Source organism: Neolamprologus multifasciatus, chromosome 15 (genome assembly GCF_963576455.1).
Source record: "Neolamprologus multifasciatus chromosome 15, fNeoMul1.2, whole genome shotgun sequence".
NCBI classification, from domain to species: Eukaryota; Metazoa; Chordata; class Actinopteri; order Cichliformes; family Cichlidae; genus Neolamprologus; species Neolamprologus multifasciatus.
Genome location: NC_140453.1, coordinates 25,293,009 through 25,310,765, shown reverse-complemented (window position 1 = coordinate 25,310,765; position 17,757 = coordinate 25,293,009). Strand labels below are relative to the sequence as shown.

The following is a 17,757-nucleotide window of genomic DNA, read 5'->3' as shown; positions in this document are numbered from 1 at the left end:
CACACACACACACACACACACACACACACACACACACACACACACACACACAGACACACACATCGGGCGGGGGTATCTAATTGACATAACGCTTTCCCTAGCCCCTTACCCTAATCCTAACCATGAAAAATGAATGCCTAACCCTAACCCTAACCAAACTGTAACCCTGTCACTGAAACCACATTTTGAGTCTCAAAAATGCCTTCAAACCAGGATTTTGGTCCCCATAATCGCTGTTGGTAACACACACACACATACACACACACACACACACCAGTGCAGGATGCTGAGACCACAGTCACAAAGGTTTTCTACCAAAATATTTTCCACAGACACACACAGTGGGTTTGTGGAGGTTTTGTTTGTCGCCTGTGTATAAATTGTAAATAGTAATAAATACCCGCCGCATCACACAGACACAGTGTGCTTATTAAAAGCAGGATCTTATAATCTGCTCCTTCCACATATCCAACTCCAGGTTTGCATGAATCACTGCTAATGAAGTTTCTCTGGATAATTCCTCACTTAATCAATTATTATTAATTATTAAGAAGGCTGATAATTAACTACTCTCATTATTAATATGTATTTATTTGTTTATTTTTGTTTACGATCTACCAAAATATCCTACTGCTGTTTTTTTGAATAACCTGAATAACTTTTAATGCACCTGGGCTCAGCAGACAGAGGGCCAAGTGGCAGATGACAGAAAACATGAAATTACAGCGGTTTCAAGGAAGGAAGTGACATCATCTGTGCACTATGTGCTTAACGCAGTGAAGTGCATCTAAAGGTTGTTTTCGGTGTCTCGGTCGGTCCCTCATGACTCTGGCTGAGTTGATTTGATTGTATTTTGATTTCTCTGTTGTCAGGAGACTGTAAAATGCAGAGAAGTGACAGCTGTGCTAAAAACTGAGCAAGAACATAAACTCGGCTCCTCCTTCATGGTCACTGAGTTATAAGATCACGTAATACTAAACTATGAATCACAGCAAAAATGACCCGAAGACCAAGAAAAGTTGTTCACAGCTTAAAAACTCTGAACTCTTTAAGTTTCGGAAGAAACCACAGCATCTCCACACCAGCCTTCAGGTTGTTCTCTCAGCTGTTCATTAACCCATTGGACACTTAACGGCTGGGACTGCTGGGATCTTTTTGTGGCTCATATTTATCAAAAACACTTAAGGCAGGTATGGCCCTCAGGTCCTTGTGTTTTCCTACCAACTCCATGATGTTAAGACCAGAGCTGTTTGGGAGCGAGTCCTTGTGTTTCTATTGATATCTTCAGAATCTACTGCATGTATCTGCCAGTGATTGGTGAATTCCTTGAAGAGGCCAAAGCCGCCCAAGATCAGTGGGTTTAGTTTTAAATACAGCCGTTCCAGGGAACCTCGGCGCTGCCAGATTTTTGGCATCAACACAAGTCTCTCTTTTTTTCTTTTGGTGGAAATGTGGAAATGTGTGCAGAAGGTTGTAGACCAGGTACTAGCATCATGTTGGTGCACTTTATGTAACTTAATGACTTCCTTCTGCACAATGAATTTGGTGGCTCCGGTACACCCACCGCACTCCTATATATGCTCGCCATGACGGCACATGTAGCCAGCAACCTCCTGAACTTCACTCAGGCAGTACTGCCACATCTGCACCGATCCAGGAGGTAGAAGTGAAGAAGGAATTGTATTTTTACTTTTTTGAGGTTAGCATATTTAATGATAATGGCACACACACTTTGTAATGTGTGGTCCTTTTGGTGAAGACCAACATGTGGCTAGCAAACCTAGCATGGTCTCTAGAACAGCTTGATGATCAGAAATATATGAAGCCCGCACGGCACTTCATTCACTTTGTGACTGAACTGATTAGGACTTTGGTATTGATATCCATCCCTGTGTGAATCCAGAAAGAGCACGCTGTGAAAAGCCTCGATCACATGGTTGATCCCAGCTACTTCAAAGTTTCCTCGTCTGTCTGTGCACAACCAAAGACAAATTTCTTCTCACGACAAATTTGGCCGTTGATGTTTCCAAAGGTCCAGAATAATGTGGACCTGAGCTGTGAACTTTGCAGAAGCTACACATTCAGTGAATATTCAACGGTTTAACGCAGCAAAATTCTCTCGTCGTCACCCTGTCTGAGCTTAAACTGCTAAGTCCTCATGCTGAAACAAAGTCACGTCTCTATGTGCGAGGCAGCAGATGGCCTCAGCGCAGTGTTTGAACAACTTTACATGGCAGCTGCACACTTCCTCTGTCTTCCTCTGCAGATCAAACCAGTGAATTATTCAACACACTAGGAAGAAATGAAAACTGTACAAGGTAGAGAAAGCAAAAAGACAAGCAGAAACATTTCAGTCTCTGGGAACTTTTAATTAGAATTTTTTTTATCATTTGATGCAAACTTGGCCATCCTAATACTGGGAACAGTTCCTGCATCATAAATATTTAGAGCAGAGAGAACAGAGCTCGATTTTAATTTCATCGTTCAGCTTTGTTGTGTCCAGTGCTGCAAATTCATGCAGTTCCTGACATTAAAGAAAACTCGCCTCTTTGTCAAGTCATGCGTCTTGTTTTCTCGGTCCTCCTCCTCCCAGCTCCATCTCCGCTGTGGAAATGGGAGTGAATGACAAGAAGAGCGAGGTCAGCGAGCAAGGCGGTAGACATGACCACATAAAGGCGGCGATTCATGTGTCCGCAGCGCTGGATGGCAGCCTGCAAACCCCCTGCCTCAAGCCAGGCATTCTGTGGCCCAGAGGTTATTCTGAGGGTTTCACTGCAGAACAACTGAGAAAATCACCTTTCACTGCAGGAATAGGAGCTCTGACATGACTCTGCAACACAAACCTTCTCTGCCCAACCCCTCTGCACAAGCAGGAACACCTTTGTGACTCACCCTCAAGTTCATTTACATTGAAGGTTAATAACGTGGACATGAGTGAGAAAACAAGCCTGACAGATGTTTTTCATTAAAACTGATTTCTATTAATTACAACCAACTACATTTTACTCAAACTGCTCATGTTTGACACATAAGAATCAAAGAAAGCTTTCCGGCATCACGCTGAACATTTTCTGTCAGCGTCACCTCATTCTTTGTATTTCTTATCTTGTTGCTGTTTAACTTCTCTTTCTGGTCTAATTAACAAACCAACGGTGTCAACTGCTTCCTGATTGGACCCTACCACAGATGCATTACTGAAGGATTTGCCTTTATGTCATCACTAAATCAGTGCAGTCACTAAAAACACAAAATAAACGGTGTCTTTTACCTGCTGTCACTGAAGCCTATTTAGAGAGGCTCAGCTCCTAAAATCTGCTCGGTTACATGCCGGAAAGAGCTGATGTTTAAATGTAAATATGTGTAAGAGACCAGTCTCCCCACTGCTGCTGCATCAACTACTGCATTATACACGATCACCAGAAGCTGCACCCTGCAACAACTTTAACAAGACCTAATTCAGTAGGGTTGCAGTTCAGGTTTATGTTATAGTAACTAAGACAGAAAACACCGAACTCTCTGAGGAAAAATACTTCACCATCATCAGCGTAGATCAACAGCAGGAAACTACACTGCTGAAAGCTTACGGCTGAAGCCCCCCTCTATGTGTTTTACAGTTTTTAAAGCTGAGCAGAGAGTTACTCTGTATTCTGGACACGTGAGTTGAAAATAGAATTGCGCCTCCGGATGGGGAGTGATGGGGATGTCATCGATACTGACAACATTATTGATTATGATTAAAATCCTGAAAACAGGATAGAAAAGGCTTGAATGTGACTCAGGTGTGCAAAAACTTCACTAGCATGAAATTATCCATCTTTAACTGCCAGATAAGCATGCCAGTGTTGATGAAGGAACCTGACAGCTTTGAGGGGCAAGCCTTCATCCTTTTAATGAACCTCTTATCCAGTTCAGGGCTGCAGGGGTGCTGGAGGCTGCCCCAGCTATCGTGGGGCGCAGGATCGTGTGGAACTATTTCTCTATACCTAGAAATCCTGACTGTATGCAGTCCTTAAAAACACCCCTCAGAGACCCAAACGCCTTTCGGACATCATGTAAGACAAAGTCTGGATCTGTGTGAAGACCTTTCTGTAAGTCAGAGAAAGAAGTATGGATTCTCTTATGAAGTAAGAGAAGGTAAACAGGGACAAACTGTTTGACTCTGTAGATGAGCTTATTATATTCTACAGATGCTAATCTAAGATATTTGTGCTCTTTATTCTTCTGTGTTGGCGTGGCGCTCAGATTTCTGTGTCGTGCATGTGTAATCAGTCTGTTAAACGGGGGCACTTGTTTTCTATTCTGTTGGCTTTGGGGGTGGAGAACAAAGTCATTCAGGATTAAATCTCCATAGCAGCACTCGTCTCGCTGCAGTATCCCAATATTAACAATTCTTCAAACTTGGTGGAGGTCTGAAGCCCACACAGGAACCTGTCCTTTCAACACTGCAGCCAAGTTCTTGTCACGCACACGGTTGTAAATCTAATTTATTGTGAGAAACTGCTCTAACTGCCCTCCTCAAACATGTGTACAGAAGATCAGCTAGAGCTGCCTAACGCTTGATTTATGGCCCATTGTTGTGTCCGTCTGACCAGCCTGCATGAAGAGGACGACGCACTTAAACGCAGTCCTCCAGCAGAACAAGAGCATGACGCCTCTGAGTGATGACGCTTTGCATATTTTGAACTCCAATTGGCTGAAATTTTAGCCTGAAGCAAAAGGGAAATGACCACAGCAGAGATGACTGCAAAAAGGAAGAGCTGCCGAAAACATCAGCGCTGCCCGCAAGCGCCGATGCAACGCGCTGACCGGAAACAATGCCCTCCAATGTGGAGCCGTTATTTCTGACACAGATGCCCTTTGTCTGCTGTGAAGATGGCAGAGGCGAAGCTAAACGCACCAACAGCAGCACGAACCAGAGGACACACAATTCAGGCTGTGCAGCACAAGTGTGACAACAACAGGTGGACAATACCTGTGAAGGAACCACGGGGTGACCAGGGTGACATGTTTAGCAGTTTTTAATCCAGCGATGACAGATTTATTTATTTTATTTACAACAAAAATGGGCAGCTCTTAACTCTCAGAATTTACTGCTTCATTTTCTTTGTGTAGTTTCCATCATATTCAACCAATATGCTTCACTCTTTAATAATGGCATTCATAGGATATTCAGAAAACTTGACCTCTGACCTTGAGGTCACTGATATTCAAAATCATCATGAGATTTTTAGTAAACGGACAACAACATGGCGTGTCTGATATTCCCTTTCCTTTTAGCTCCACTTTGGTCTCTGCTCGCTCGTGGAAGCTGCGCTGTTTGATCAGCTGCACTGCAGTGATGTCTCTCTGCTTTATGCAAACACGTACAGATGCAATGGAAATGTGCTGCAAAACCAAAAATAGGACCTAAAGCACGATAAATGTTCCAAAGATCTGTCAGCTCGGTGGTGATCCTCAGGGGGCTCCATGCTGGTGACTGATTCTGCTGTTGTATTTTAAGCACAATCACAGCACTTAGTGTGGACAGCTAAAAAAAAACTACGCTACTCATTCACAGCATGGAGCCCTTTTTTGACATTATGACTGTTATTAATTACTGGAAGGCACAAAAACATGTTTTTGGAAGTGGGAGAGTTTTAAGATGTCCAAATGAATTTCACGCATGATGAGCTCATCTTCATAACTTGGTGTAAACAGCTCATTATGATTTATTAGGCACCAGAATAACATTTTAAATAAAATTAGCCTTCAGTGCCGAATCCGTCTTTGACTCGGTCTACTGACACAAGTACTCATCACAGGGATTTATTTTTCCCTGTTTTTTAATGCATGTGTGCATATAGCAGTTTCTAGGGTTTAAAAAAAGGAAGCGACTTAAACCTGTATTCTTTCTAATGACCAGCAGGGGGCGACACCTCTTCCTGCACAGTGCACAAATAAGTCTGTCGGAAAACAAGCCTCCCAGTCTCACCTGGGACCTCGTTAAACACGTTCCCTGAGACTTTACTGTTCCACTCACTCATTTTCACTTTTATTATATAAATCACAATGCTTAGTTTGTAAAAGTTTGTGCGCTCGTTTCACGATGAAAAGGGAAAACGAGGCGAGCGCCTCTTTCTTATCCTACCAAATGTCATCAGGCTCAGACTCGCGGTGCAGGTGGAGAGATCAGATCTTCCCCTTTAACTTAATTAAAGCACATTCCTCTCTGCTACGCCTGACCGCGAGCTCGTTCTCGCTTATCGCCGTCTGGATTTCATTCTGTTTGAACATAACTTTCATTTTAATATGTACATGTATCAGGGCCCCTCAGTACACCTGGAGGATTGGTAACTTCACCTCACACACAGACACACACTTCCCGTCATCAGAATGTCATTTGACGTCACCTCGCGCCTTCGTTTAAAGGCGGCCTGTTCGGCGCTTCACCTTCTGGGACCCTTGGTGTGTTTTTGGCCGTATCGCCTTCGCAGGTTGCGTAACAGCTGGCAGTGACGGATTAAACAAGACCCTAAACAAGACGCTCTTTGATAAGTCAGAACTCGATAAAGAGGAATCCTCTCCCTGCAGGGGACTGCGGAGGCTCTGAGGACCTGTGAGGATGCATCTTTCATTTCCTCGAACATCACTGATTGGTTCTGGAGTCACCGCCGTCCCATCTTCACAATGAAACACGTTACTAAGGCACAAAGCCTCCACAGCTTCTGTCATGCTGTGACACACAAACATGACCCACACCAACAGCATGCTGGTGCAGCGGTCACCATGCTCGCCTCTCGGGGTTCAAATCCAGCCCGGGGCCTTTCTGTGGGGTTGGGATACCCACTGACTCTAAATGCCCCTCAGGTCTCTCTGCGTTAGCCCTGCCACAGACTGGTGACCCGTCCAGGTGTACCCCGACTCACCGTATCATAGCTGGGATAAGCTGGATGGACAGACAGCATCATCTGAAAAACAAACTACTTCACTGACTTAGCCGGCAAACAGAAACTTTCTACACGGTGCCTCCAGGGTCTTTTGGTGCGTTTTGCTTTCATAACGTGTGCGCTGTCAGACTCACACCTGCACATATGAAGCACGGGTGCTTATTTCACCCCAGACAATACAAAAAAGTCCACAAAGTAATCAAAGAATCTTCACAGACTAATCTTTTATAAACTGTGGTAATTTAAAAGCAGTTTTATTAAAGAAAAACAAAGTTTCCAGTCACGTTTCGACACTTTTCCACGGGACTCTGTTCACAGTCCGAGATTTTCTGATTCCTAAACAAGATCTTAGTCCAGTTTATAATGATTAGAAATGCTCACAAGGCTTAAACAAAAAAGAAAAAGCACTGACCTGATCTAAGAATTGAACTAGTTGAAGTATAATCGAGGTGTTTTAACTGTTTAAGCCAAGGTTTAAACCCGGGACTGTCCCAGCTGTGCTCGCAGAGTTTTTACATGTTTCAAACATCACTTCTTGTTCCTCACAGGACTCAAGTTACGTGCTAGACCTGAAGAGGTCTGATATTTTAGGCCTGTGTAGTCTGAACTCAGGGTTTCAGACAAAAGAGAAAAGAAAAGAACCCAGAGGAGTCTGTGCGCTTTCTACACACACTGACCCGCTCCCGCGCGCGTCTCTATCACCATAAACATGTGCACACATCTGCAGTCAGCGGCATCATGGAAACAGATCTGCTCATTTTCCACAGGAGAGCTCAGCTCAAAGAAAAGCACACATGATTTTCCTCATTAACTGCGCGTCCATCAGAGCTGAAGACTCAGCTAACCAGGAGCCTCTCCACGGAGGCTGCTGTGGATCCACTCTGTGGATGTATCACAAACGGAAGGCAAAAACACAGAAACACTCAAAGTGAGTCTCTGAGAAGCAACACCAGACAGCAAACCCATCCTGCACGAGTCTGCAGCTGAAACAGCCTCACACTTTGTGACTTACATGTTTCACTGGAGCGGCAGCTGGTACCCCCGCAGGATCATTCTCCCTGTCCGGAGTCCGAGGGAAGGTCTTCTTTCCTCCTCTTTCTTTTCTCCCTTTTTTCCCTTTTTCTTTCTCTGCTTTCCAGTTTTTTCTCGCGCTGAAAGTTTTCAGACTCCAAATCAGCAAATCCAGAATGCGCCCAGGACGCGCAAAAGTCTCCAAAGTTTAGAGAAGGAGAGCGATGCAGAGAGAGGCGGGGAGAGCGAGGGGTGGACTCGCTTTCCTGACCCGGACTGCCCGGCGAAGGAGCGCGAAGACGTTTCAGCTGAGGAAAAACACAAGCACGGGCTTTTACTTCAGCTCAGGCTGGAATTTATACGATTAAACTTCCGCCCAAACCATCAAAATAAAAGCTGTCTGACAGAACAAACAGAACAATCAGCTGTCACACTGAGCACGGCCCCACTCGCAGGTCTCACCTGCAGGAGCAGATCCTGGAAAATAATGTACAGAGGAGACCATCAGGCTTTTATTGTGAAAAACACACTGCGCGTGCGCGTCATCCACAGGTGGTTCACGCATGACAACAACCTGAGAAAACAAAAATAAAAAATCTGTCTGTTACATAGACAGGTGACCTCTGACCCCTGAGACTCAGCTGATCATCAGTGCCATGGTAACAGGAGCCACATCCTGCCTGTGAGCTTCAGGGCTGTGCCTGTGTAGATGTTCCCTCAGTATTGAGGGAATTCATTATTATCAGGATGTCCAAAAAACTCACTGAAAAGCCTTCAGCTAATCCAAAATGCTGCAGCAAGAGTCCTGACAGGGACTAGAAAGAGAGAGCATATTTCTCCTGTTTTGGCTTCCCTCCATTGGCTTCCTGTTAAATCCAGAATTGAATTCAAAATCCTGCTCCTCACATACAAGGTCTTAAATAATCAAGCCCCATCTTATCTTAATGACCTTGTAGTACCATATCACCCTATTAGAGCACTTCGCTCTCGCTCTGCAGGCCTACTTGTTGTTCCTAGAGTATTTAAAAGTAGAATGGGAGGCAGAGCCTTCAGTTTTCAGGCCCCTCTTCTGTGGAACCAGCTTCCAGTTTGGATTCGGGAGACAGACACTATCTCTACTTTTAAGATTAGGCTTAAAACTTTCCTTTTTGCTAAAGCATATAGTTAGGGCTGGACCAGGTGACCCTGAATCCTCCCTTAGTTATGCTGCAATAGATGTAGGCTGCCGGGGGATTCCCATGATGCATTGAGTTTTTCCTTTCCAGTCACCTTTCACGCTCACTATGTATTAACAGACCTCTCTGCATTGAATCATATCTGTTATTAACCTCTGTCTCTCTTCCACAGCATGTCTTTTATCCTGTCTTTCTTCTCTCACCCCAACCGGTCGCAGCAGATGGCCGCCCCTCCCTGAGCCTGGTTCTGCCGGAGGTTTCTTCCTGTTAAAAGGGAGTTTTTCCTTCCCACTGTCGCCAAAGTGCTTGCTCATAGAGGGTCATATGATTGTTGGGTTTTTCTCTGTATCTATGAAGCGCCTTGAGGCGACTTTTGTTGACATCGACTTTTTCTGCTTGCTCTGAACTGAGCAAGCAGACGACACAGCGTTCATTTCTGCATTTTCACTTATTCGTTAATGACTTGCAGATAAATGCTGATCATTACCAGCATGCATTGTGATTACTCGCCCGTCATTGGTCAGAATGTTCTTGGTCAAGGGAGGACAAGGAGCGCGTGCAGATGAGTGGAAACAAAGAGCTGCACGCTGCATCTCATTTGCCTCTAAATGTCACTCAAGACGAACTTCCTGCCTGATAAGAAGTTCAGGAGCTGCACGGATTTGCATTCTGCTGGAAAAACTCCTGAGGGAGGAGATCTCCGAGGGCCAGGAAACATGCCTGATGGAGTCGGCGCACAGACATGATGACGCCTGACGCAGCAGCAGGTAACCGCCCTGTCCTGCTCCCAGCTGCATCCTCACTGAACCAAACTGGACCCACAGGAGTCAAAGAACTCCATCTGCTCTGCCCACTCTTTCTAAAGTGTTCCCTTAAACGTGCTCCGAACTCGAGTTCATACCACAGATTTTTCACACAGTTTGAGTCTCAGTCTTTAGCTCTGGTAAAACGTTTTCATGTTGTAGTTCCTGCTGCACTAGCATACACTTTATCTGTGTTGGTACTAGACTTTTTTCCCAAGGTCGGTGGAAGCTGAAGGTGTAAAAGGCACAAACACCTGTCAGGCCCAAATTTAAAGCTTTAACAGGATCAAAACAGGTGAGTTAAAAAAAAATGTTCTCAGATATTTCTGCCGTGAAGCTGGGAGTCTAGAGGGCGCCTCAGGTGGACATTAGAGGAACTGCAGCACATCCATCTGGCCCTACTGGCTTTATGTTTCAGTCCTGGAGGTCTCACGTCGACAAATATCTACAACAGCGACTCTCAGCTTTCAAAGTGGAGCCCTCTTATGAAAACATCAGCTTCGGGCTCACAAACTCATGCTGCCGTTTAATGAAGTAAGAAAGTTTTCTGAGAGCGAAGAGACAGAGAGAAAAAACAGTGAAAAAGGAGCAGGCTTATATAACATTAATAAAAAGGAAACAGTTTGTCCCTGGCAGATCCACCAGCAGAATAAAAGCACTTTTATGACAGAGGACAGAACAAGAAGTACAGTGACTGGAATCGGCATGAAAAGGTAAAAACGAGTCTTTCAGGCTTCAGTTTGTTTGTCTTCCAAATATAGAAGCAGCAATGCTTCAATACAGAGATATTAAAAAAAGCAGATGAAGACATATGAACGAGGAATGAGGAGGATGCACTGATCACAGGTCTGATTCTTTCTGAATCGTCATAAAAATCAACAACATGCTGAAACAATAACGATCGCGGCTTTTAAGACTTTTCAGCTTTGAGGAACTTCACCTTCAATTTTTACCATTAAATAAAAAACTCAGTGACTCAGTGTTTTATCAGAATGATGATTAGTTTGATAGAGAAGTGTATTTATGTCTGATGAGTCTTTCATCTCTCATCCTGTCTCCCCGTCTAAAACAAAACTCACTCTTCTCTTCCAGTGACAATCTTTATTCGTGGAGTAAGTAAAGTAAAACAATCGGTCCTCCAGCTTTAGTGATCTAACATACAGGAGGCCTCTCTAATAAACCTTAGAGGAAGCGGCTAAGGCAGGTTTATGTTGACATAGAGGAACTCTTCCTGTTATAAAGAAGCCGGTGATTCAGGTTCTGGAGCAGCTGTGGGTAAATCAGACTGTTTGAAATCAAACAGCGTCTGCTTAAAGCAGGGGCGAGGAACTCCAGGCCTCAACGGTCAGTGTCCTGCAGGTTTTAGATATCACCCTGGGTCAACACACCTGAATAAAATTGTTCTCCACCTTTTCCTTTACCTACCAGACCCTTGTACCGCAGGATTAACCTGAGTGTCCCAGTCCTGGACATTTTTTTTTTTAACTGGGAGGATCCCAGGCATGATTTTTGTTGATGTATTATAAATGTTCTTGTTTTATTGTTATTTACTTTATTCTCATTAAATACATATCCATTTGAAATATCGTGTTATGTTCATACATGTTAAAAATACCTGCAAATAAAGTGAGTTCAGTGACAATTACTGTTTGTTTTAATCAAATTATTCATAACACAAAAGTTAAACTAATGCAACACATATAACAACGTAACAAATATATTCAAATAAATACATTTCTTCATGCATAAGTCATTTTGGAACAAATCTTTCAAGAATTGAAAACAGTCTGTCCATCCTTTCCCGGCTCTCTTGCTCTCTCCTTTCCTCTCCTCAGCCTCATCTCCTTTCTGATGAGGTGTAGCAGCTCATCATCCCTGTCTCTTTTCCTCTTTCTCCTTGTTGTGGGTGGCTGACTCACTTCCTCACTTCCTGGCTGACTCACTGCTGAAATTAGGACAGGAGGCCTCATGGAAGGCCTTTGTTCTATCACCTATCACATTCATGAGGACACTCCAGTGCCAAGTACCAACAGTGAGCTTCCCACTGACTCCCTCTCCTGAGCCTGGATACTTGCAATCCTAAAGGCAGAGGAAATCAAAAATGACAGTAGACAAATAAAAACAACACAACGACTCTTAGTAATTGTACATTTATTAACGTGTGTTCTTAAGAATTTTTCTTTAAGATTTCCCATTTCCTTCTGGCCTGCAAAGGGGTGACTTTCCCCTGCAGGTCCATCTTCTCCAGAACTGCCCTGATCACACTCAAAAAATAAGAGAAGAGAGAAAACCATGGCAACTATGTTAATCTGTAAATCCAAAAGTTTTCACAGCAGAACACAAGAGCTGTGAAAACTGGACATCACAGGTTCTGTACAGCATGAGGGTTAATAAAACTGTACTCATATGAATATGATGTGTAAATTGATTTATTCATGTACCTCCATGCCACAGTGGCCAAATTCTTCACCCCCAGTGAAGAGGTGATAAGAGGAGAAAATTATTTTAATAAACTGAGCCATTTGGTCTTTGTTCCCTAAAACATATCACCAAAAGGTTAATTTGAAAAAATAAATAAATAAAAATTAGCTGTGTGTAAGCGGCAATACATGAAAAACTGCAGGACCCACCATACAAGTTGGTTTACGCGCAATTTTTACGAAGATTATTTTAATTACACAATAACCATAAGCAAATGCCCAAAGCCTAACAACACAACGGCTACTAAAATGTAACTTTTGCACCACCAGATTTTCTTATAGTTACATTGAAAAGTGCATTCCTCTCCCGCATTAACTCCCGCTTCGACAGCAATTGTTATAAGAAAAATTCTCCTGTATGACCTGCAATGAATCCTGGGATATGGTTGGCCACAAAGGATACACCTGACCCATCCTTCAAATCTGGGGAAATGAAAGATGCATTTGTTGCGACATTTGGAGGACTCCCCAAATTTGGACAGCCTTCATCGCATCGCTGTGATGTAAATGCCTACAAATGCGGCCATTGAAGCATGCTACCCCTGAATGGAGGCAACCGTTGAGGAGGTAATTTAGCCATTTAAATCAGCTGCGTTGGATCAAGGACACCGGCCCTTGAGGCCTTGAGTTCATCACCCCTGGCTTAAAGATGTATTCTCCCATTTGTCCACCTCAGCATCCTCCCTGCGCCAACTCCGTGGCTCTAAACGTTTTCACTTCTAACTTCCAGAGAAAAGGTTGCAGAGACATGAACATTTAACTGTGACAGGTTAAGCTGGACATAACTCAGAGATTAGTATAGGTAGACATGCTGAAGTTTTGACGATAAGCTGGGACGCCTCACCTCTGACCGTCCCCGGCTGGTTCCTTTGGACTCTGCAGAAAACATCGTTGTGAAGCCACGTGTGGCTCCATGACACAGGAAACCCGGCCATAACAGCCTCAGCGAGTCACTCAGGAGGATTTCTCAGAAAGGAGAGACTGACCAGAATCAAACACTAGTTCAGTTTTCAGGACGAACCCTTCTCAGCAGTTGTGGCTTTGCAACACGATCTGCTTTACCACAGATGCTCTATGTCAAATTAAATTGTGTTGGGCACCGCTTTAACCCAGACGTCGCAAACTTGAATGTGTCTGCTTCATCACAGGACGCTACTTTCCTTAATGCTGCAGTCACAGTTGAGAAAGTGGCTGCAGACTGCTACAGGCCCTGAATCATTTTACCTGAGCACGGATGAACTCGTAGTCTTGTAGCCTCTGAAGATCTCCAACCACTCAGTTTTTGTTTTGGTATGTCACTATAGCAACAAGATGGAGTCAGTATTGGTAATTCTATGAAATCTGCCTGCAATAATAGTTAACCATGACATATCAGCAGACATCACAGGTCCTCTACACAGTGACATCGTTTTTTACCTGCAAAATGGACAAATGGAAGTATCACCAGAACCCAACCAGCTGCAGCGCTTCCGACAGTCCAGTCCTGTAGGAAGACATGTTGAGGACGAGTTGGACTCATCGATGCAGAATCATTTTCATTACTATCTGCCTGCATTTATAAATGAGCTGAGGGTGACATCATCAGTCCCACCAGGAGACCTGTCTGATCAGCACGGGATTGAAAATGGTCATCCAGATGTGTAGAGTGTTGCTACTAATACGAAAAAAATCCAACCAATCATCTTCCTACTTGCAGGAAGTTGTGGTCTTATTTTTACTCTGCTGTTACCGAGCCGTGAATTATTCCTCATTTTCTTCGTTGTAGATTTGTCAATATTTAGACGTGTCCTCGAACCTGTGAGCGGACATGAACCTGTGGTTGGTCTGCAGCCCTTTGGAGCCGGTGTTTGGAGTCGTTATTCAGTCACTGGCAGCAGATTAAAAGAACTACGTTGTTGAGTTGTGTTGCTGCTCTTTGTGATGGTTAGCTAAATGAGACTAATAGTAGAAGAAGCCGAGAGCTGCTGCCTGCTTTTGAAGAAATGGGGTTAACAATGGGTCCTCCCCGAGAGGCGGCTCAGAGGCGACCACAGAGCACCGTCTGCAGGCTTCGAGGGTTTTCCTTCAGTGTTGGAGGATCTTTACAGCGCTGAGCTAAAAGCAGGATCTATCTGGTCGTACTATAAAGATGCAGATTTCATTAACATGGAGCTCATTCTGCTGCACGTCTGTTGGGCTTGAGCTACACATTCCAACACAGTGACATCAGTTATGAATAAAACACAAACAGGAAGAATCAACACTGCTGTGCATTACCAACATTTTATTCAAATTGCTGTAAATCACTGATTCTGACAGAAGCTTCGTGTAACTCTGAAAACCTTCAAACAAACCAAGAATGATTAACATTAAATAAAGAGAAAAGAACTAAAGCTGAAACAACAACTGCCGCCCCCATTTCCACCAGCACACACACGGCGATATGTCAACATGAAACAAGCTTTCAGAGATAATCCTCCGCCTCCTCGGCCACACGACGAGTCAGAAGGCCGACAGCCACGCAGCCCTAAGGCCTCGCCTCCTCCATTTGTTCTGTATCGCTGAATATTAGGACAGCGTCCGTTTGACAGTGACACAAATGAGACAGTTTTCTGTTACAGAAGAGCAAAATGCCAACAGCCAAAACAATCACAGCGAGCAGTGACAGACGTCCCGACAGCAGTGATTCAGACACCGACACTTTTTCCTTTCTGATATCGTAGAAGAAGAAAACCTGAAGCAGGGAGCTGAAGGTAGTCTGAAAACAAGTATAGCTCGTTCAGCGTCTGTCGCGTGTCATCTCACACTCTTGGCATTCTGAGGAATACTCTTATTAGTTTTATTGTGTGATGGGAAGATTGACATCTAGGTTTTTTTTATATACTTGTGTGAAGTTCGAAGCTGAACTTAGAAGATGAGCTGATCAAGTCCGAGATCACTCAGCGCCCTCCGTCGCAGTTAGAAAACACGTGACGTGGACTCACTCGTGACATCTCTGAAGATTTTGGGTCATTTTGCAGGAAAAATGGCAACAACAACAAAAAAAAAAAAAACAATTACTTAAATGTAGTCGCCAATTAATTTAGTTTGGCCCCTGAAACTCTTACAGTTGTGATTTCTCATTAACGCTGTGTCAGCAGAAAAAAGGTTGAATGTCGTGACCTTAAAGTCACTTCGAGCTGAACTTTTTTTTTTCTCACCATATACACAGAACACAAACAGAGCCTGCTGCACGCAAACCAAATATTTCCGCTGTTTTTGTTGTATCGATCTGTGAGTTCCTAAATCGTCGTTCTGCCTGTGACACAGTTTAGTGTCAGGAAAGCAGAACATTTTCATTTTTTTGTTTATTTCTCTTTAAAGTTTGAACAGAATGATTTCAGACTTATTTTGTACTTTTTGTAAAAAGTGATGTTTCAGAGATTTGTTTTCCATGGTAACGGTTTACCGATGCGTACGCGGCGAGCTCCGTGATGTTAAATGGCAGCCCGAGGACCTTCTGCTGTCTTTTCAGACCAACGATAAAGCTGTGATGTGCGTCAGTCGTCAGAGTCGCCGTGTTCTGCCGTCGGACTGTTGTCCTGTTGTCCTGTCAATCAGTGCGACTCGCAGCCACACACAGGCAGCTATTGTTGAACGCTGATTTCCATCATGTCCTCGTCTGATGGCGAGCTCAACGGCCCTCTTCAGTGTGTGTGTGTGTGTGTGTGTGTGTGTGTGTGTGTGTGTGTGTGAGAGAGAGAGAGTGAGCTGCGTCCTCAGCTCGCTGTTGGGCCGGATCAGTGACGGATAGAGTGGCGCTGCTGGAGTGAAAAGGGGGGGGGGAAGAAAAGAAGGGATGGAGGAGTGGGCCGGCAGGAGGACAAGGGCCTCATTCTTTGCCGGTGGTGAGGAGTTTCAGGGCTTTCTGGAGGTTCTGGATGGCCGTGCCCACGTCCTCGTACTGCAGGGCGCTGCCGGCGTACTTGCAGTATTTCTGGGCTTTGGTGAAGTCTTCCGGGGAGAGTTGGATGCCGCCTGGAGGGAGGGAGAGCGGAATGACAGGAGGATAAAGGATGGAGGGGGGCAGAGAGGAGGAAACTAGTGAGATCAGATATAATGTACAACAACTACGAAGCAATTAGAGCAGCTCTGAGGGCCGATCGCTCTTGAAGACTGATTTACTGAGAAACACAAAGGAGAGGATTGATGCCAACCATTCCATCAAACGGCAGACAGACAGATCTGCACAAGCAACTGTTGAGTTTCCTTAGCTACAGGTGGCTTTAGGAAAGGAGACAAAAGAAAGGAAAACAGCAAAGGATCCCTTTAATGTAGATAACATCGACTCTATGATCACACCCAACATGAAACTTTTTATCTGTAACATGGAAAAAACATCCCATGAGTGTTACAGTGATTTGAAGTATTTGTTTATTACTTCTGATGCTATACAACAAAAAACCCTGAAAGTTAAAGGTTACAGATTCATTTTACAAATTTCTTCTTATATAACAATACTTGTGTTACTGCCACTGTGTGAGACACAGGATGGATGGATGGATGGATAACATGGTAAATGAACGGTTCTTCTCTTCTACCCCTGCAGTCACAGCTGTTTATACCGAACGCCTCATTTACTCATACGAGTGCGTCTCTGCACTTCCTGTCTCAGCGATCAATATCTCAGCCACAGAAACATGCAGACTACAGCAGGAAGGGTCACACCTCCTGAGCTACAGCTGGGCCTAAGATGGATGGATGGATGAATTCAGGAATAGCTGGAATTTTTCTAAAGTTTCCAGCAGCTCCACTCAGTTTTGTTCAACTGCTGCTTTGAATACAGTTTCAATGATAAGAATTTTTTTTTTTTCTGGGGGTCATAATCAAGCCGCTGTCATCCCATTTTACCAATTTCCTGTCAGTTTCAGTTGTCGTCCGTTTTGTTCTGACCTGCTGCACAAATAAAATGTGTTTGATTGTGAGCATCGGAGAAAGGAGGCACAGCATGAGTCTTCTGCTCTGCTCGGAGTTTATTTCTGACATAAATTGCCTTTAAAACACTCGAAGTCCCGCTGTGGTCCGCGTCACGGAAAGTAAGCCCATCACTGTCTGTCAGTGTCAAGGGGATTGTGGGCAATTCATCTCTGCGATCAGAATGCATTTAAATAAAGACTCATCAGTAATCAGCCCGATGAGGGAAGGCGTCAGGGAGGAGACACAGCGTCTGTGTGTGTGTTGTTTAATAAAGAGATGTGAGGCTGTAACAAGTCCATGATCCTCGGAGATAAACCGCTCCCTGTGAGATCATCATGTCGCTCACCCTCTTCCTCTAAACTTGTCCACAATCTTTTGTTTTAAATCTCAACAATTAAAGAATCAGGTTTTTCTTATCATCGTCTCC

General features: G+C 44.1%; 1 protein-coding gene across 3 annotated transcripts in view; it reads right to left on the bottom strand.

The window, feature by feature from the left end:
• Positions 1–17,757, bottom strand: part of vta1 (vesicle (multivesicular body) trafficking 1) — a 73,154-nt gene that overhangs the window by 2,281 nt on the left and 53,116 nt on the right. For all 3 annotated transcript variants that reach the window (XM_085134398.1, XM_085134399.1, XM_085134400.1), the window contains one exon: positions 7,939–16,391. In XM_085134398.1, coding sequence (XP_084990524.1) covers positions 16,246–16,391 — 146 coding nt within the window. In that variant the 3' untranslated portion in view covers positions 7,939–16,245. The remainder of the gene's footprint in view (positions 1–7,938; positions 16,392–17,757) is intronic.